The sequence below is a fragment of the Vigna unguiculata genome, chromosome 7 (assembly GCF_004118075.2).
Source record: "Vigna unguiculata cultivar IT97K-499-35 chromosome 7, ASM411807v1, whole genome shotgun sequence".
In the NCBI taxonomy this organism is placed as follows: domain Eukaryota; kingdom Viridiplantae; phylum Streptophyta; class Magnoliopsida; order Fabales; family Fabaceae; genus Vigna; species Vigna unguiculata.
The window spans coordinates 31048379-31070305 of record NC_040285.1 but is presented as its reverse complement, the minus strand read 5'-3'; the positions used below and the strand labels follow the sequence as shown (position 1 = coordinate 31070305).

General features: G+C 27.1%; 1 protein-coding gene across 3 annotated transcripts; it reads left to right on the top strand.

Annotated features, from left to right (window-relative positions):
* Nucleotides 1-1841: 1841 nt before the first annotated feature.
* Nucleotides 1842-5950, top strand: LOC114190232 (thioredoxin-like protein 4B). Of its 3 annotated transcripts, XM_028079034.1 has the most exons (6): nucleotides 1842-1947; nucleotides 2792-2927; nucleotides 3045-3202; nucleotides 3678-3744; nucleotides 5188-5226; nucleotides 5516-5610. In XM_028079034.1, the coding sequence occupies exons 2-5, from the start codon at nucleotides 2796-2798 to the stop codon at nucleotides 5206-5208; spliced, it is 378 nt and encodes a 125-aa protein (XP_027934835.1). In that variant the 5' UTR covers nucleotides 1842-1947; nucleotides 2792-2795; the 3' UTR covers nucleotides 5209-5226; nucleotides 5516-5610. The 3 variants fall into 3 exon arrangements, 2 of the variants coding, with proteins under 2 accessions (XP_027934835.1, XP_027934834.1); XM_028079033.1 differs by lacking the exon at nucleotides 5188-5226 and having other exon boundaries at nucleotides 5516-5950; XR_003605781.1 differs by lacking the exon at nucleotides 5188-5226 and having other exon boundaries at nucleotides 1922-1947; nucleotides 3029-3202; nucleotides 5516-5950.
* Nucleotides 5951-21927: the final 15977 nt, after the last annotated feature.

Sequence of the window (21927 nt, the reverse complement as noted above, 5' to 3'; positions counted from 1 at the left end):
AACAAGCATGGATGTCTTTTGAATTTTTCCTAATATCTTCACATTTTAATATATATATATATATATATATATATATATATATATATATAAATACTAAATTGAGATCAATGATAGTGACACCGACACGTGATATTGTATTGTCATGTAATACTATTAGGAACTTGACACGTGACATTTTATTTTTATTTTTGAAAAAAATAATTAAAAATTAAAAATTTAAAAATAAAAAAACCACACACTGACATATAACACGTGATTAATGGTGGTAATAATTTATGTGGAACCTAATTGAAGAATTTTTTTCAAGAGTTAGGATGCCATTGACATTTTTTTAAAAGTGGATACTAGATCGACACACTTGTACCAAAGTGTGTACCATCCGAATAATTAAGCATACAAATAAAACCTTTATAAATTGAAATGTAAAATTTAAAAACATGTTTATAATAATTTAAAATAAATACATTTATTTAAAATTTTAAAACAAAAATCTAAATAAAGTGTAATGTAAAATATAAATATAAATAAACGAACCTTTATTAAAAATATCAATTTGTATAAAAATATTATTATAACATTTATATAAATAGTTAAATTTTGTTTTAATTTAGAGAGATGAAATTGCTTAAATTTAAAAAAAATGAAATGAAATTGAAATAAAATAACAAATATAAGAACGAAATTGATATTTTTCACATGGCACTTGCGTGACAGTGATTTAACACATGATTTTTTTAAAAGTAAAAAATAAAATAAAAAATAAATAAATAATCTAAGTGCTGACTTATAACATATTAGTTAAGGACACTAATATTGTATTAACAAAAATGACTAAATTACAACATATTTTAAAAAAAATAACTAAAGTGAGAATAATGAAAATACGAAAAACTAATTAAGATTTGAAAAAAAAAAACAAAACCAATGGTTGTCTAACAGTTAATTTTGTCTGGACAAATAATGTTTATTTCAAAAATTTCAAAAAATAGATTATAAAATGAGGGTAAAAAGTGTTTTTTTGTTACCTTTTTATTTTAGCCCTACTTTTTTTTTTTAATTTCTCCCTTAACTATATTTTCCCTTTCCTTTACCTTCTTATTTTCTTTTATTTTGTCCATGTTATTTGGTTATATATTATCTTGTAGTCCAAATTGTTTTTTTTAACACTTTTTGTTTGTCCTGGCCCAATTCTATTTTTTAACATCCTCACCCCTTCTCCATCACCTTTTACACCCCTCTAAAATTCTTCAAATCACCCGTTGTCACATGTCACATGTTTGCTCTCTCAACATTCCGCGCTGATTATTTCTTAACAATTGAGTTACTAATTATTTTTTATCGAGAACAATTATTTTAACATGTATATATAAGTTATTATTAAATTTACTAACTTATTTATTAATTTGGTTTCAAATTGAAAGGATAAAATTATATTGTTTTAAAGAATTGAGGTACTAAATTGAACCAAAAATTTAAATAGATGAGTAAATTGAAAATAACTATTACCCCTGTCACATGTCATGATGGTAAGTTATCACGTGGTACAACGGTAAACTACAGTTTATAAATTTAAAAAATTAAAAATTAAAAATTTTACGGTTTAACACTTGTCCTATACAGACACGGTATTAACTCCAACCGAACGGAGATGACAAAATTGAATCTTTTTAGATAACTGAAGTACTAAATTGAACAAAACAAACGTACAAAGACCAATTTGAACTTAACAAACAAAATGGATACCAAATTAGTAATTATACCGATATATAATAATTATTTTAAAAATTATGGGGTGCAGAGAGCAAAGCCCCGTTTTTACATTGTTGTTTTCTAATCCGTTATCTTGACATAGCCCAGTTCGCAACGCGAGAAGAAATATATTTCTCCTTCGTGTCTTGGGTTTGTTCTTATTCTTGTCCGGCTTTTTCTCGTGTTCTTCATCAATGAGTAAGTTTCATTGTTTTTTCTTGGCCTGAATTTGTTCCTCTGTTTCGTTTCATTTCAATTTTTCACCTCTGTGCCCTGTTCTTACATTTTTCTTTTTTGTTTATGGTGCGCCTTTTGGTTTTAGTTATTTGTGTTCTGCCTCTGTTAATTATGTTGGTCTTCATTGGTCTGTGGTCGTTCTTCTAGCACTTGTATCATTTTTAGTTCTACCGAAATTCAGAAATTTGTATTATTCTTTTATGTTTTTCTCATTTCAATACGTAATAGAATTTTAAAATAAGAAGGGTGTTCCTCTTTCCCGTTTTGTGAGACGTAATGGAATTTGAAATTAAATGTTAGAAGATGACGAAAAGAGGTATAGTGGAGGTGTATGGGTTAGAGAGAAAAGAGGACGAGGTAGGGTTTAGGGGGAAGAGGCTGCAGATTTTCATGTTCTGCAGAAAGGGGAAATTGATTTGTTTTTTTGAACTTTGTTATTTGCACCCTTATGGTACTGTTTACACCCTTGCAGTATTATCTACGACTCTGACATCTTATTGGTAAGATTTGGGAGGAAATAAAATTTGAACTAATCATGTTTTGTTGAGTTAGATTTGTTCGGATTAAAAAAAAAAACAATTCAAAATTCAATCCAAGCCAACCCAATCAACAAAATATTGGTTCGGTTAGGATCAAATGCATCTAATCACAAAAGTATACGAAATTTTGTTTTAAGAAAAAGAAAATTACGTAATGCGATCAAAAGATTCTACGTGCTCGGGATGTTGATAACCTTGGTCTGGATAAACTTGCCGAAAGCATAGTGTACTTGAATTTGATTGAATGCTAAATAAATTTATTGAAGGAAAATGAGTGAGCTCTTAACAACTTTGTCGAAGAAGATTGAGGTGGATACCATCATCAGAGACACCTTCGATAAGGTTGTGGTCCTCCGTTTTGGTCGTGCCTCTGACCTTACCTGTCTCCAGCAAGATCACATTGTATGTTTATCTTCCTGTATCTCTTCAGTACATTTTAATTTTGTTGTTTCTTTTTCAAAATCATTTTCTTTTCTTAAATTTCACTCTTTTCCAAACCGTAGTTTCTCGTTGGTACAGCTTTCTAAGGCCGCGAGGGATGTGTCTAAGTTTGCAACTGTGGCGTTGGTTGATGTTGACTCCGAGGACATTCAGGTCTATGTCAAGTATTTTGACATCACTTTGATACCATCTACGGTGTTTTTTTTCAATGCCCATCACATGAAAATGGATTATGGGTATGGTCCCTACTCTTTTGCTCTTTAGCTTCGATGCTCCCATCCCGTTTGAGTTTTATCCATGGTTGGTTCATTTAATTAGTGATAGATGATTTACTTATGAATAACATTCCCATTGAAAGGTATTTCTTGAAACAGAAATTTTCCTCAATTTTAAAGAGTGACGAAATTTTCATTTTATTATCAGTGTTGTTGATTTGAAAGTTCTTGGTATTGAATCTGAAGATGGTTAGTGAAGTTTTGTAAGAGATGGATTAGTTGGTGTAAATGTACTGTTTTTTTGTTTTGTAGCTTTTTTCTGTAAAGGTTGGAACTTGGAAAAGTGTTCTAGTGGTAAAGTATCGTGCTCTTGTAATTTCAGTTTTACAAAACAGAGATTCAGCCATCCTTCATAATTGGGTTGTTTTATCTTGTATGATGATTTGTATCAATTATTTTTGAGCAATTCTTTTGACACGTTTGTTACTACATGTAGGACTGCTGATCATACTAAATGGGTTGGTGCTTTTCTCTCAAAACAAGACTTCATTGATGTTGTCGAGGTTTATACTCTTATTTATAATTAAATGCTTAATGTCATTTATTCACTTTTATCTCTTATCTGTATGCACGATTATATTTTTAACCAACCAAGATTACGAATTAGAAGTATGCTTTTACTAACAAATATTTTTAACTTTCTAATTCTTTCCTACGTTGATCTGTAACATTGGCTTCATATTTTTTAATTTGAAAATATCATAAGAGCTCATTTGAACTTTTTAATGAGAAAAATTATAATTGATAGCTAGTCTGAAGTTATTGAAAGGACGTGTAGATCGAAGACCCTTTTGGAGGGAGGTCAAACTCCCGAATGCTTAAAATTGACTTACTGGATTGTATGAGCACTGTCATTTGTCAGGCTGTTTTTTCCCCCTTCTGCTAACTGTAATTTTTTTTTAATGTTTAGCCAATTGTAAATAGTTTTCAATTTTCAAGTATTTGATATTTTTCTTTTTCTTCCCTTGTCCTTTCTCTCTTGTCTTAATAGTTGGGTAGGAGACCGATAATTGTATATCTTAAGCTCAATTTTGGTGTTAGGTTAGCTTCTAGATTAATTTACCCTCTTTTGGTGTTTGAACTTGTAGCTTCTAGATTAATAGTTTTGTTATAGATAACTTTTCCCGTTCTTTTCTTTATAAATCCTTCAATATATGAGTCCTTTCCTTACCAGAGACGGACCAGAGCCATCCTTCTGCTTTATTCTAATGAAAATGAATAAAAAACTGATAAAGAAAAAAACAGTAAAGGTTTAATAAACGAAATAAACCCACTAGACTATTAAGGCGAGGAAAACTGGTTCTCTTCTCTCAACTGATAGAAAATGGGAGTTTTTGTTTTGTCATGTTAGTTAAATATTTAAAATTTTAGATCTTCCCAGCTGTTAGCTAGCTCTTGGAGCTGTCCAAGATAAATTGAGTACATCTTTCTTTGGCTGACAATTAGGCCTTGTTTGTTTATTGTTTCCAAAAGCTCTTTCTGTTCTCTAAAATTTGTCTCTAAGCACATTTGGCAGTGATCAACTGAAGCACAGTGATCTTTAACCTAGCGGCCTTCACTGTAGCCTCTGGCACCAACTTGGTGTGCATTTTATCCCAGAGCTAACTTCTATAACTGTTTGTTAATTTACAAGTTAATTTTGTGAAGCTGAGTTAGTGTCTAAACACAGATTCTAAGATGTTTTAGGACCTCTCTGGATGAGCTTCTTTTATAAGAACTTTTGAGAGAAAAATAGGAAGGAAAAAAATGAAATTGACTTTTTCATAAGTTAAAATTGGTTTATGCATACGGTAGTTTGTAGAAACTACTATCTTATGCAACTTCTTCAAATTTCTATTTTTAATTTGTACACAAGTTAATTTTAGTTCATAGAAAATTCAAGTTTATTTTCTATTTTTTTTCTCTTAAAATCCTTATGGAAAAACTCATCTGAACGTACTTTGCAGAAACTTATCTTAAGCGGTTGAAGCAAACAGAAAAAAAAGGTGAATAATTGTTTTTGAAGCACTTTGGAAAACTAAAATAGATTTTGAATGAGAAACCGGTTCCTTCATCGCCTTGGTAGTATGAGATCGTTTATGAAAACAATTTTTGACACGAAAATGTTATAAGGGAGAACTAAAAGGGCCCTTAAACTTCAGTATTCTAATAGAGTTTTTTTCTTTTTTGTTTCTTTTTCAATAGTATTATATGTAAAATTCTCAAAATCTGGATGTCTTTGCTTTTGAGGTATTGATCATCGTTATTCACGAAACTGTTTATATATTCCTGCAGGCAATATTCAGGGGAGCAATGAAGGGAAAGCTAATTGTTAATTCTCCTCTCCCGCCTGAACGTATACCAAAATTTCAGATATTATACAAGGATGTCTGAAATTTGAAATCAATCCTTCAATCTCTTCCTTCTGTAAGGGTATTTGAAATTTCCGATGCGTAAATTGAAAATTTCAAATACCTTTTTATCTCTTTTCCTTTTGTATGTACTGATTTGTATAGATGAGCTTCTGCATCTTGGCTAGTAAATGAAAGTAGGATCACCTTATGTTAATGAAGAAGTTGGTGAAGGAAGGACTATACCGTCTGGAATGACATTGGTGAAGTTAAAAGGTATAAGATACTACCAAAGTCAACTATGGATTATAGATCAAGTGTAGCTTTTGTTTTTGTTTTAATTAAGATCACTTTACGTACCTATTTAGGAATGAAGAAAGTTACTGACTGATGGATTATTGAAGCATCGAATTAGATCAACTTGATTAGGTCAGATTAAGTAATTTTTTATCAGAGTAATTTGATTAGAATTAAGAGAATTGAAATTAAACTAATTTAAAAAAATAAATCAATGTGAGGTTTCCTTTTTTTTTTTTTATTTATCAATGTTTTAATATATTTATTTTTATGTTTATTATTATTTTTATTTAATTTCATGGATGTTTACAAAATAACTCGAGAGAAAAGTGTTTACCCAGACTTCATTTTATGATATGTAACCACTTTGTTACATTCTCTAGAATAAACTTTTAATCCACAAAACAAATAGAGTAAGTTATTCACGTTTTATGTATTAATGTATTAGTATATAAAAAGTTTTCTATTAACAATTCAAATATGGCTCATTTTTGCATTTTGCAACTAGTTTTGTTTAGATATTAAAATCATTACCTTCTCAATTGGAGATGTTAAAAAGTGCAAAATCAGAGATAATCGCCCTTGACTTATTGTGTGTGCTGAGCAAATATCTATATGTTCTATACTACCTATCACTTTCCTTATGTGCTTAGTGTCACATGCGTCCGTGTTTGTGTATTATTTTTTTATCATAGTAAAAAATAATGAAATTAATAATAATATTTTTATTATTATATTTATAAAACTAAATATAATAATTTTATAATTTAAATGTAAAATTTATTTATTTTATAGATAATATTTTAATTAAAAAGTTATTAAATTAAAAAAATGTCAAATTGAGAAAAGCTGTTAATATAAAAAAGAAATTGGTAAAATAATAATTTTAATTTAACAACTTTTATTTAAGAATAAAATTAGAAAGAAAATATGGATACTAAAAGTAAAAGTAGATTATTTTGTAATAGGGAAAAAAAAATTGATAAAAGAGAAGTGTTTCCCACTCTTTCTGATTGAATCTGCACTCAACCCAAATTTGACAATCCACTCACTAAGGTATTTCTTTTAACACCATGTTTACCCCCGTCATGTGAACAAAGAAAAGGGTTAAAATTATTCATGGATTGGAAACATTTCAATATAATTTGCAAAATTTATTACATATTTTAAATTCAAAACTCAATAATATATTATGAATGACACAATTCAGGAACATATTGTATAATCTATAATATATATATTTTTTAAATATATATTTTAGATTGAATAATTCAAATTGTATTTTGGATTTCTAAGATACACTTTGTATTGTAATTTTATATTACAAATTTTGAAAATATATTTTGGATTTAGTATCTTGAAAATGCATTATGGATATCTAAAAATTATATTTTAGATTATATAATTTATAATACATTTTAAGATTATATAATTTAAAATAAATTCTAAATTACATAATCCGAAAACATATTCTGTATTTCTTACTTCGGAAATGTTTATATAATGTGATTTAAAATATATTTATGTACTACGAAATTTAAAATACTTTTTGTAAATGTATTTTTAGTTCTGAAAATATATTATTAACCCAAGAACGTGTTTAATTCTACAAATTGAAAACTTAAATCATGGATATTTTAGACATTTTAAACACTGTCCCAGAGGCGCCCAAAAAATTGGGTGTGCAAAAGTAATTATTCACTAAACTACCCTCCTCTAAAAAGAAAAAGAAAAACCTAGATTCACTAACCTTAAAAACCAATTAGAAGGGCCCAATATAACATCTTCATATACATTTGTTTTTAAGGACAAAAATGTTCACGATCTGATAATCTAATGTTTGATAAATCAACGTTGTGTGTGCTTGTTCGAGACAAGGAGCAACTAAGTCAAGGAACATTCTTGCTTTACATCGTGTTGTGGTTTCCTTCTAGATTCTTTTTCTTGAACTGTCACGTTATGGGTGTCATGATTAGAACTGGAATTTAAAGAACATGATTAATTCTAATGCCAATGGAATATGTAATAATTTAATAGATAAGCATCACCAAAATGCAGATCCAATCCAAAACTTTGAACTTTTCATCAATTGCTTGCATTTTTTTTAATTAATTGTAGAATTATTCTAAATTTGCCACTTGATTTTAGTTTTTCACCAGTATCTCTTGCAAAACACAATTTGACTCGAATTAAGAACTCAACGTGGTCACTTCTTCAAACAAAACCCAATTTGTCACTTTGAGGGAGACTTTAGTTCAGAACCAATACTTTAATTGTATATTACTTCAACCATTTTTTAAATTATTCATTTCCAAGAACAATAATGAAAAAGTAAAATTATATACATTCAAATTGCTCCAAGTGCTAAAAATTAAGGCCCAATGTCTACACAGCCTGTATTATTATTTATAAAATAGTGACAACTCATGAGATGGGATTAAATTATAATTAAAATTATATGACTAACGTGTCAAATTATGCTTTACAAGAACCAGCTCTACATATTTGGCTATCTGGCACCATACAATATCATAGTCACAAAAGCAGATTAAATATTTAAATGCATTAGGTTCTCTCAAGACCCTTTTACTTAATTTAATTAGGTGATTAATTATGTTGTAACATTATGAGAGTGAACTTTTTTCCCTGCAGATGTCAATATGAGTTTCAATATGTGAATTAATTCAGTTCATCACGGGTTTGAATAAAGTTGAGTTGAGAAAAAAATTAGCTTTTTTAAAAATGGATTGAACGGAATCCAGCTCACTTCACTCACCAGTTAAACGGATTCGAGTCTCGAAGGTAGGTTGATTCACTTAATTCACCAACATTTTTTTACAATTTTTTTTTGTTCAATTTTTTTGTTATAATTATTTACAACTTTTAGTTATATAGGTTCACAATTTCATATTTTTAGATAGTATAATGTTGATCAATAATATTTGAATAGTTGAAATGTTTAATTAATTTGTTTGTCAGATTATATACGTTAATACTTTAATATTTAACTATTATCTTTATAATAATATTTCAATAATTAGATAAACATTTTAATTTTATTATTATAAAAAAATAAATTAAAAATTAATTCATTCTTATTGTAATCCAATAAATATATAAAAGAAATTATTAAAAAAACAGTAAGTTAATCAACTCACTAATCCACCAACCTGGATCAAATTGCAAAATTTTTAATTCATCAATAAACTAGGTTGAACTAATATTTTTTTAACTGTGATAAATCAACTCATATAAGTTGGATTAATTCACGTTAACACTTATACTTCTTTGTTTCATTTTACTTTGTAGTGGTGGGGGAGGAATATGGAGAATGTTTATACTTATATGGAAAAAAAGTTTCTTTATCTTGTGTTTTTCTTTTTTATATTATATTATTCTAATTAGTCATTACATATCCATAATTATCCAATAAGAGACAAGCTTTCATGTTTCATAGCCCCCACCACTTTGAGTGCTTTGAATCTTCCAGCTTAAGAACAAGAGAGTTGCATAAATACAAATTAGCCTTAAATAGTTCCAATTAAAAACAGCCAAAAAGCAAAGAAATTAAAAGCCATACCAAAAATTAAAAGTGGGACTTTTTATTTTTGTTTTGGACCCCACGACATGCCCAACTTGGTTCCAACCAATAAGTTTCACAATAAAGTCTGTTCCATCTTTTCTACTTTCACACTTCCCAATTCCATTTTCAACACTTTCTATTATAAAAGTTTTAATATTTATGACTATCCAATCAAGATTTTGAATTCAAATATTGTTGACACCCAGAGCAAACTGAAAATAATGTTTTCTTTTTAAGGCTGCTTCATACACAACTGTTTTTCTTCTCATAAAATAATAGAGAAAGTAATTTTCTAATAAAACAACAGAATCAAATTATTTTCTCTAACAAGACGTTTCCTTGTAAAGATGGGATTTAATAAAAAATTAAGAAATAGGTGATTAAGTGAAGAAGCCAAAACGATTCAAAACATGAATTCTTGTGATTCAAGATAGAATCTGATCTCATAATCAAACATTCAAAAACAGCAACTCAATTTGTTTGTCAAACCCTTCAAGTTAAGCTTCTAATAAATTAAAGCAATTATATAAAATTTTTATTTGGTAGATGTAGTGCCCAATTTAACGGATCGAGGAAAATAAAATTAAAAATAATAAGTTACATTGTCTGAATCAGTAGAATAAATAAAATTTGTTGGAGTGATTAACTAGTACAGAAAACCATTGTGTATCTTGTTCAAAGTTTTAAGTGCATAGATTATGACTCTATATACTGTGTAACTCATTGCTCCATAATATTCTTTCCAAGTGTCGTTTTTTCAAATATTTTTGTTTTTATTTAAATATATTTGTAAAAAATTGTAAAACTTAATTTCTAACGTATACGAAATATGATATGTATTGAAACTATAAGGATGACTTATTGATAAAAGTTAAAAGAAAGGGTTTGAAAGGTTGTCAGTTCAACTCTTTCTATCATGGAAAGATATAAGACTGATTTGAAGGATTTGAAAAAAAGAATGAGAGAGTCTTGAATTCAACTATGATAAAATACTAACAACTAATATTTATTAATAAAAAAAATAATACTTAATGAAATAAAATTCACTTTTGATACATAAATAAATGAGAGATTAGTGAGAAGATAACATCATTATATTTTTACTATATATGTGATAAAGATAGAAACAGAGGAGGATTAGGGTTTAGTAACTATCGTGTATGCAGTAGCAATACGTAGGAATAAAGAAAAAAATACGTAATCTCTACGGCAAGTGTATGGTCATCGTAAACCTTGATTCTGTTTAAAGTAAAAAATATGTAAATGGGAATTATCCATATTTGATACCAAATTTAAAAAAAAAATGGTTACATATGGACAAAATTGAATGCATCAACCATGTTCGTAACCTTAATTCCAATTTAAGATTACTTTTCACAGGTAAGCTGATTGCTACAACATTCTCTAAATATTTGTTTAATTAGTCAAATGTTGGTAAACAGTTATGATTTAATTCTCATGTATTTGGTAAAAACAAACAACCACCACCCAAATAATAATAATAATAACAATAATAATAACATTTAAATATGAAATCACAAACAAATGTTATATATAAAGTTAATTATTAATAAACAGATAATTATTTTACTCAAATATTATAATTAAATTATATATAAAAAAGAACACGTTATTCATTTATTTGTTAGGTGAATATATGTTGGGAAAGTGTTCATTATGAATGGCTTTTGGATTTGAGTTTGAAGCATAAGATGCATTTTTTATGATTAATAAAAATAATTAAGACCCGTGCTTAAGAGAATCAAATCATCATGGCCTTCCCTGCAAACCAAAACCTATACTTTTATATTTCTTTAATGTAAAGAGTCGCATATTTAAGTCTGCTTTACTTTTCTAAAGTAAATAACCAAAATAAAATAAAACTTTTTGTGTAATAAGTTAAATATATCTCAAATATAAGCCAAAAATTTTAAAAAAAATGATTTTAATCAAATATATGATAAATGGAATTACTATCTGAATGTAAAAAATACGAATTGTTCTTTAAATATAATAGTTTGACAATAAAATAGTCATTGTTTAACGTTAAAATGGTCCTTAAAATTACACTTACGATAAAATAGTCTTATGAAACTTAACCTTAAGACGTATTTGGAATACTCTTTTAACCTTTTTTTTTTTAAAAAGAAAAGCACTAATTTACTCAGGTTAAATAAAGTAAAATTCTTAATCATTATAAGAAAACTGTTAATTATTAATGGATGATATTTAATATCAAAAGTTATTGGTATTTGAGTTTACCAACACGATTAAAAATTATTAGTAAAATGGTTGGTGATAAATTTTATTAATTGATCACAAAATTCATTGATAATTATTAACGGTTGTTAATTCATCAATAAATATTAATTAGTAAATATTTGTTGATAATTAATAATGAATTTTCATTGTTACTAGTCGTTGTGATTTGGTCTTCTTTTTCTTCTTTCTTTTATTCTTTTTTCTTCTTTTTCTTCCTCTCCTCCTCACATTTATTCTCTTCCACTCTCGTCGTGCCTATAGTTATCTCCTCCCAACTCCAGTCGTCATCATTAATTCTGACTCCATTGTTGTCATTCCCACAAGTTTCGACTTTTTCTATTCCTTTTTCTCTTCTTCCTTCTCCTTCTCTTCTTCTTCTTTTTTTTCTTCTCTTCTTATTCTCAATCATCTCTTCATAATTTAAAATAAAATCTCATGATATTTGAAGAAAAACTTGTCATTCAATTTACCGACAAATTTATTAACAAAAAAATCCATCGATAATAGAAATTACAAATTATCGAGATAATTTACTATCGGATATATTATCGATGAAAATATTTATTGATAATACAAATTTTAATTTATCACGGATCTTACAAATTTTATCGATAAATTCAATATCTACGATAGTAATTTAAATTTTAAAATTCGTTGATAAATTTAGTTTCACTAACAAATTTATTTTCGTCAATACATTTTTATCGATAATTACAAAAATTATTGTTGTGAATGATTTTAAATTATATGACATTGATAAAGGATGATAGACACATATATAATAATTGAATAAATTTTCAAATATATTTCTTTTAAATTGGGTATGACTTAAAATGCAGAATTTGCATCATGGGTTATTGGATTGAGTTTTAAAGAGTTGGAAAAGGTGGTGAGTATTCCACAAACTTTAGTTCCACATGTTCCACGTAAAGGCTATTAATTTATTTAGTAGTGAATGATTAGGTATTCAACATATTTCATTATCCAATCTCTACATGGGCGAGTTGATAAAGCTAAAGAACAATGTCCATGATTATCATAAACAAACCACATTGCTAATACTTTTAACTCTCCAAATATAGTTGTTAATGCATACGAAGCCTAGTCACAAGTTTTTGGCATTGATAAATTGGGACATACATCGAAAATTTTGTTTTGATAACTTTTAATGGTTAAAGTCGTTGTTAATGTTAGAAATTTAAGTGTGAGTATAAGTTTCATATTGGCTAAAAATGAAAAAGTAAGACATTATATAAAAATGCAATGAAACAAAACAACATTTTTTTTGAACATCGGAAGTATTACCCAGGTTTCAACATTTCAGATTGAGGTTTCTATTAATTAAGATATGTGGTTTAACATTATCTTTTATAAAACTCAATTCATGTAAATAAATTTTTACGACCTTTTGTCACTCTCTAACTAACCTTGATAAAACGTAACATGAAAAATAAAAATGGACAGTTTCTTTAATGCTGATGTTGATGGTATCTTATACTTTTGAAAGAAGAAGAAAAACATGCCCAATTTATTCTATGGATTGGTGTATAAAAAGTCATCATTGGATTATGGAAACAGAAAAAAATTAGCTTCATTAACACATCGGAAATTAATGTTTTTAGTGTTGATAAAAAACTGGTGCTAAAACATAAAACTGGGTGCTTAATAAATATTAGTGTCGGCTTTTCATTTTTTATTCATCACTTTATAGTCAAAAGTTAAGCAAATCCATCCATATTTTTGGTCTACGAGCTATGTAACATGGGCATGAAATAAAATACTAACGTGGAAACTTAAAAAAGGATCAACACTAGGTTTAACATTATCAATCCAAATTAGTCGCTAATCTATCCATATTTAAACTACTAATCAATTCAAATCTTCTATACCTAAATTTTTGTTTTCTTACTCTCACCGTTCTAATACAATATTTTCAATTTCAATCGGATAATGATATTATGACTTCCATTTTTTTATTCTCATTTTGTATTGTCTAACGTGATTTAATGTAAATCATTAATTAATGTACCTTGAAAGAATTGATGAAACTATACTAAGTCACATTAAAAAATAAAAGATGAAAGTAAAAAAATAAAAGTGAAAATATAATTTTTCAAATTAATTATCTCACGCGTCAATGTCACATGTCACTGCATCGTAGAGCTAAAACAAGATTAGTGTAAGAAAATAATTTTTTTTTTCAAAAAATCGTCTAAACCAAACTTAATCCTAGTTTGAACAAAATTTAATTAATACTATTTTCTCACTCATTTTTTTCTTTTATTTTACTTTTGTCTCTGTTGTACATGAAGTCTTCTTCTATCTGGCCGGCTCTTGCAAAATAAAAATCTTTGGTATAGAATAATATTGGGTGGATTTATAGGTAATGGTATTAATTTGTGAAACAAAGTGTGGTGTCGTGGACAATATTCTGCAGATTCTTTCGATTCCTGACAACATACGTAACAAGCCTAATGCTAAAGTCAACATTTTTTTAGCAACCACAAGTTGCACATTCCAAGTGATGTTTTTCATCTTGTTCCTTAGTCCAGTGGAAAAAGTTGACCAAGTCTTTTGGTCTCCTCCTTCTAATGCCACTATCAATATTAAGGAAGTTTTCTCTTCTACAACACCTACAACACATAACAAGTCTTCTCAAGTCCTTACATTTCTCCTTGATTTTCTGAAAAATTCTTCGGGGGAAGATTTTGGTACAGTTTAGTTTCAAATTTTAAAAATATATAAATTTATTTTTTTAACCAAATTTTATTAAATTTATTTGACGTTTTAAATATATTTCATGATAATATTAAAGTTGTTTATACTATAGCTCTCAAAATGGGTTTGAACCCGCGAGTCAACCTGGCTCACCACAAGTTCGGGTTGGGTTGAAATTTTTTTACAAATTTCAATACAGATTGATTTTTAACCCAACTCACCTAGAACCGGTTCACCCGGATTTAACTCGTGGTAAGCTGGGTTGACTCACCAACCTGCAAATAAATTGTCACACAATATTTTTTATTGTGTTGGGTTTTGCATTTGGATCATGTTAGGTTGTTTTTCTTAACCAACACATAGATAATTTGTATTTTTATGATTTTAGTTTGTATTTGGATTGTCTTAAAATTTATTTAGATTTTAATTTGAATTATAATTTAGTTTTGACTGAAAAAAAGTAAAAAAATTGTATTTTTTTTAATTAAGTGAACCCGTGACTCAACCTATTTAATCCACCAACCCGTGGTGGACCGTGCCGAATTCAAATTTTTTTGGGTCGCTAATAAGTGAGTCGAGTTAGGTTGGCTCACTAAGTGATCAACCCATGGTGAGTCAAGCCGGGTTACCCGACAAGCTCTAGTTTATACCGTTTAGTACATTTATGTTTTAATAGTAACTAAAAAACACATATGAAATGTTAAATAAATTTAATAAAATTTGGTTAAAATAATTAAATTCACACATTTTTAACTATTATAGACTAAATTGATCTAAAATTTCAAATAAATATTCATTTCAATTTTTACTAAAATTAAGAGACAAAATTATATTTAATCATGAAAATAATGATAATTCTTTATATATATATATATATATATATATATATATATATATATATATATATATACTATTTTTCTCTCACCTAAAAAATTAGAAAACTCACGAGAAAAACCGACGAGCTAAGCAACTACCTTAAATATGCAACCTTTGCCTTTGTTGTTAGTTTGAACCTAGTCACCATTATTTTTATCATTGAAAAAAAAATATTAACATAATATGACATATTAATTAAGGTGTAAGTATAAGGAAAGTGTTGGATGAATGAAATATATAATTGAGCGGTGTTGGATTAGATGCATCAAATTGTTGACCTGTGAAGTGTGACCCAAATCTCTTTTATATTCTTCCCTAATACTTCCAAATATACTAACAAACTCTAACCAACATTTAAGTCCAACCACTACGTACAATGTACCAGACTTTGAAATTACAAGAAACTGTTTCTTCTATGATTTCTTTAATCACAATCATAATTCAAATAATTCAATACTTGTATTTGAAGTTGAATGAATATACGTAGAGTTGATTTGAACATTATGGTGGCTAAAACGCAGATGAATTAACTAAGACACGCGTAAAACTGAGATTATATAGTACAGCAGTGCCACCTAATCAGAGTTGATAAAAAAGTTAAGAAGAGAATTAAGGAAATAATAATATAAGTGTGTAATTAAGGTTAGGGCATTTGGCACCTCTTCTCTGTCAGCTTCTGGAAGATTGTGTTTGTCAGGTGGAATTGAGGATATGTAGAAAAGCCAATTTGACTCATTTGGATATTATGTTTCTCATCTTTTCTGTTTATATATGATTTATTTATGAGTTAATATGATTTTGGTCTCTTTTGGTGAATTTTAAAATTAGTTTTTTTTTTAAATTTTATATTAATTTAGTCTTTTATATTTAAAAGTACGTGAATTTAGTCATTCTTATCAAATTTTGTTAAGTTTATTTGATATTTTAAACATATTTTATGATAATACTTGAGTTAATATTAAAGCGAAAATATGTCAAACGGTGTAACCAATTCAAATACTATCATAAAATACAATTGAAACGTCAAATAAACTTAACAAAATTTGGTTAAAAAGACTAAATTCACATATTTTTAAAAATAAATAATTAAATTAATTAAAAATTAAAAAAAAAACTAATTTTAAATTTTACTTAAATTTGAGTAACTTTTATTTATTAATTTTCACGCAATTAAATTCTTTCCGCTCATCTTAATTGTTATGATTATAATGAACTTTACAGGCGGTTGGCAGGTGGTGGAGGTAACCGCTTGCAGTCACTGTCAGACGCGGTGCGCGGTGATACAAAATGAAAATGAAGAACAGATAAAAAAAAGTGAAAAAATAAAATAAAATAAATAGAGAAATAAAAAAATCACGAATCACTACATTAAAAACGAAAATATCCGATATTAAATCTTTTCCACGTCTTCAATCTAGTCAAAGTCAAAGCTTCCCATCTAGTCAAAGTCAAAGTCTTCTATAGCTATAATTAATTTGTAATCTATGTAAATAAATAAATAGCTATTATTGAAATAAAATGTGTAGGGTCTGTGTGTTCTATACTTGCACATTACCATTTCTGTATTTTCACTTAGAGGACATACAGCGAGAAGAGAAAGGAAAATGTTTAATACGTAATTGAAATGAATTTTAATTAGATTTTTAAATTAAAAAATGATTTCGCATCCTGTACAATTTTTAAGTGAATTAAATACTTGTTAATATAATTAATATTATGGTTTTGTAAAATTTAAATATATTTTAAAATTTTCATTAGCAATGTTGATAAAAAACAACTGTACATGACAATTTTAACAAAAATAATGTATAACCTGAAAGTGATTTTGATTAGATATAGTTTCATATATTTTAAATTTCTAATTAGCAATATTGGTAAAAAGAAAACAATAATATTATTCATGACAATTTAACATGAAAAATTGACATCATATCATGATCTTTTTGGTTGGAAGAGTAACATATTAATAAGCTTCCTCATCAACATTAATGTTGTAGGTGAATTAGTAAGTTTATAAATATATTATGTAAGAATGTTTAAACATTAAATGAAAGGTAATATTTATGTTTGAAAATCATTAGTACAAAAATAAATATTTGTGTTCTTTGTTTCTCTTAATTTACTATGATTTTTTTCATCTCTTCTTTGCATTTGCAATATGCTAAAAGCAAGCTTAAATCATCTAGTGAGAAGTACTTTAGGAATAATTTTTTCTCTCGAATTTTAAATTCTTTATTTTTCTTAGGACTTCCGTTCAAGTTGGGGGAGATTCAATGTGCTTGTTTCTAAAGTTTAATTTATTGAAAATAATCTTTGGACACTTTTTTAACTTAACCTCCTTTTTAAAGCATGGACACATTGTGGAACGATAGAATTCTAAATAAGGAGAGAAAACATTCATCTTAGTTAAATTATATGTGTATGCAAAAATTTAATGGTAAATATGTTCTTTTTGTATTATTAGTTGTTATTTATGATTTGTTTAGTAAAATTTGAAATTTGATGTTAATATTTAGGAGTTGGTTGAGTATATGTATTAATTGAAATCTTGAAACTTTATCTCAAGTTGAATTGGAAATTTATTGGGTTTTTTTTTTTGTTGTGTGTGTGTGTGAAAATGTTGAGTTTTAGATGCTTGTTATATGCATAATTCCTACAACATGAATATCTAATTGTATAAAATTTTCCTAGTGAAACTATGATAGACAGGGGTTTTCATCAAAATAATAAGTAATTGATAAAACTGAAGTTTTTAGATTTTTTTCATCTATAAATTAAGTTTTTAGTTTGTGATTTGGATGTTTGAAACCAACTTAGATATATTTTTAATATGTTTTTATCATTATTATAAATTAAAGATGTTAAAATAGGTTTCGATCCCTAATTAATCCGGCTCGTCACGGATTGACCCACTTAACCCACAAACATTTTTTTACAATTTATTTATTTATTTTTGTAATAATTATTTACTACACATAATTATATAGGTTCATAATTTCATATTTTTAAATGCTACAATGTTGCTCAGTAATATTTGAATAGTTTGAATGTTTCATTAATTTGATTGTCAAGTTATATACATTGATACTTTAATCTTTAAATATAATTTTTATAGTAAATTACTCAAACAACCGTCTTATAAATAAATTTTTATAAATTAGCATGACAAAGATTTGTAGTTTCTTTTTTTATTTATATTTTGTTGAATAACATGACAGAAAATCATGTTCTCTTAGACAATATGGACATTTTCTTGGAAACAATTCATCATATAGTGGTGTTGAGCATGATGAAGACATTGATACTTGATTTTACTCTGATTAACATCTCATGGGTTGCTTAAAAAATTAATTATTTAAATATTTGAATACTTAAAAATAAATACATAAATAATTTGTTATGTGGGTTGATGAATCAAATCATTTAACCCACCAACATGTGGTGAGTTTGGCCGAATTGCAAAATTTTTGACTCTTCATAAAGTGAGATGGGTTGAGTTCACTCATTTTCAACCCGACTCGTAGTAAACCAACCCAATCCCAATCCGTATGAACCAGATTGACTCACTTTGACATATTAATAAATTATACATTTCAACCTCTGTTTTTTTTTTTTTTTTAGAATTTGTCGTTATTATCGTTTTGAGGTCCCTTTCTTTTCTTCCATCAAAGTCTCTCTTCCTCTTCTTTTTCTTTTCATCTCTCTCTTTCTTTTCTTTTTTTTTTCTCTCCATCAAACTTCTCTATAAATAATTATTGCCCCCATATCTCGTTTCTTTTAGAATTAGATTGCACTTCATAGTAGTTTAGGGAAAAAAATTTGTTTGATCACATTTTTAAATAGAATCAGTTTTTGTTTATGTTTGTTCTCTCCTTCTTTTTTATGATTTTTGTCATTAATTTTAGTTTGATCAGTTAAGAAAGATGATTCTTTCAACTTAATTAAGCAAACACTAAATTTTGTTATATTTGAATAATTTGTTATAGGTTCTTTGTTTGGGATTTCAAAATTTTGAAATCAAGAGAAGCTATATGTAATTTTGATAAAATTTTGAGATAGGTGATCTCGACGTGAAAGTGACGTGGTCCCAATATTGACTTGCACATAAAGTTATGTTATTTGAACATATTTTTAATGTTTGAGTTTTGAGAAAAGATTTTTATAGTTTGAATGAATGAAAATTGCTTACTATTATCAATTTTATGTTAGACTAATGCATTTGAGACAAATTAGTTATTTATAGTTATACAAAGCAAATTTGAATAAATTATAGATTGTATTTATCATTTTGAACGTTGCATATGATAAAAGTGACTTTAAATAAAATATTTAGAAACGAATTTGTTATGTTGCATAAGTTTTTTTTTTTTTTTTTTTATGTTTGCTCAAACAAAGAAATTTTGATAAAGTGAAAAGAAAACAAATATCCAAACCATATTCTAGGACTTATTTTTGATTAAAAAAATTGCTAAAGTAAAAATAGATCTGAAAATGATCTTGCTTGAGTAGAGATTTTATTTTGGCTATTTATCTTTTGTAGTTATTTTTATATATGTATATTTTGTATATGTTTGGATTGTATGTTAATATATATATATATATATATATATATATATATATATTCTCAGCCCTCTAATAAAATATATTATATGTTATGTTATGTTTTTAAGAATGTTACACATGTGATTCATAAATTCTTTTACTCCTCTTCACCTTCACCGTAGACATTTTTATCCACTACGTCCCACCACAAATCTCAAAACAACACGCGTGATTTTAAATATTTAGTCTTATGTTTTTATTAATTTAATTTTCAATATTTTTATTAGCGTGGAAGTAAAAAGACAAAAGAAAGAAAAATATTTTAATACGAAATTTAAAATTTAAAATTTATTCAAATTAAACCATAAATTTTTTTAGTTTGATTATTTTTTTTTAAATTGAACTGTATATATTTTTATATGCTTAGTTCAAATATATTTTTAATCAAAAATTGAAGCTATATAATCACGTGATGAACACCTTCTTAGTAACAATATGCAATGGTTTAAATTTAGCTCAGCAAAACATTTTTGGCCGTAACAATCAGAGAAAAAGTCTTCTTTTAAAAAGTTTTCTTAATGGAATTATGAAAAACTTAGTTTAATTATTATTGGTGTATACATTTTTAAAGTATTAGGAATATATTTCTAGCCAATGTGGGACTTAGGCTCACACTTGGATTCTTAATAATCTCTCTTTCAAGTGTGAATCCCTTCAACTACATTGTTACATGTCTTCTTCAGTAGAAGTATTCTCAACCACGAGTACTCCTTATTTGTCTTTTTCTGTACCCGTTGTTTTTTTTAACGGGACACGTTTATCTGTAACCTTTGTCAGAAAAACTTTCGATACAAGAATCAATACTCGTCTGAGCCGATTTTAACCATATATTATAGTATCACTTGTTAGGTCTAAAAATCAATACAAATGGTCATATATATATATATATATATATATATATATATAAACTTTGCACTAGATTTTCAATTTCTCAAAACTAATTATTTTTTCGATTTTAAAAGAGTAATACGCTCACCTTCAATCTACTTTATAATGAATCGAATCTTCACTCCAATTTGTTTCGTTTGAATTTTTTAAAAAAAAGGGAGAATATTTCCTTAAGAAAAAAAAGTGATACCCAAGCATATACTTCTAGATAACCAATTCCACAACATCTGTTTATAATTTTTCTATTTCTTTTTGACGATTGGAAGATTCTTCCTACATATTCCTTTTTCCACTAATGATGCCTGAATTTAGATTAAGTCGATGTTTCAATCAAGCAAGAAGAAGTGAGCTTCAAACAAGGAATAATATTCTTCATTATATATAAAGGTGCAACTGGGGACATTAGAAGTTGATGTTTCATAAACCACATCACAAATGTTCAATATAATACCATATATTCTAAACTTCTACGACACTAACCCCCCTTTTTCCTCTTATATAGTTCCATGGAATAACTTATGTATTTTTCATGAAATCCAAAATTTCTAAATTGGTTCTACACGTTGCAGAAAAAATGATATTTATGAACACTTATGTGGTAGCCGCCACCATTATGTCCACTCTATAAATTTCAAAGTCAATGTTTGTTTCTTTTGGGTGCATGCCCCCACTACCCTTCAACCTATAATAATTCATCTAAAGCAAAACTATGCCAACCACTTCCTGAGAACATCTTCGGATAAAACCGAAAAACACAAAACTAAAACAAAATTTGATACATTGATATTCTTAATCTAACAATTTTTAAAAGTCATTAGGTTAAAAAGAAGTGTATTTTAAGTCTAACTTAATCCCACAAAATTAGATTTTAAGATAAGATTTACACCCCACGTATATATTATAAAATTGTCTTATCTTTAGTCGGCGTAAGACTTCATATAAATATATTCTTGTTTTCAACGTATAAAAAATAATTAAATTTTCTAGAGAAACTATAAACAATATGACAATGAGAGAATCCACATTTTTCGCATTTTCCATCATTTACTTTTTCTTTTATCAAAGAACTATTAAACAGCAGAAGCATTTCCACGACTTGGTTGTTTTTAAGTCAACAAGGGCATTCAATT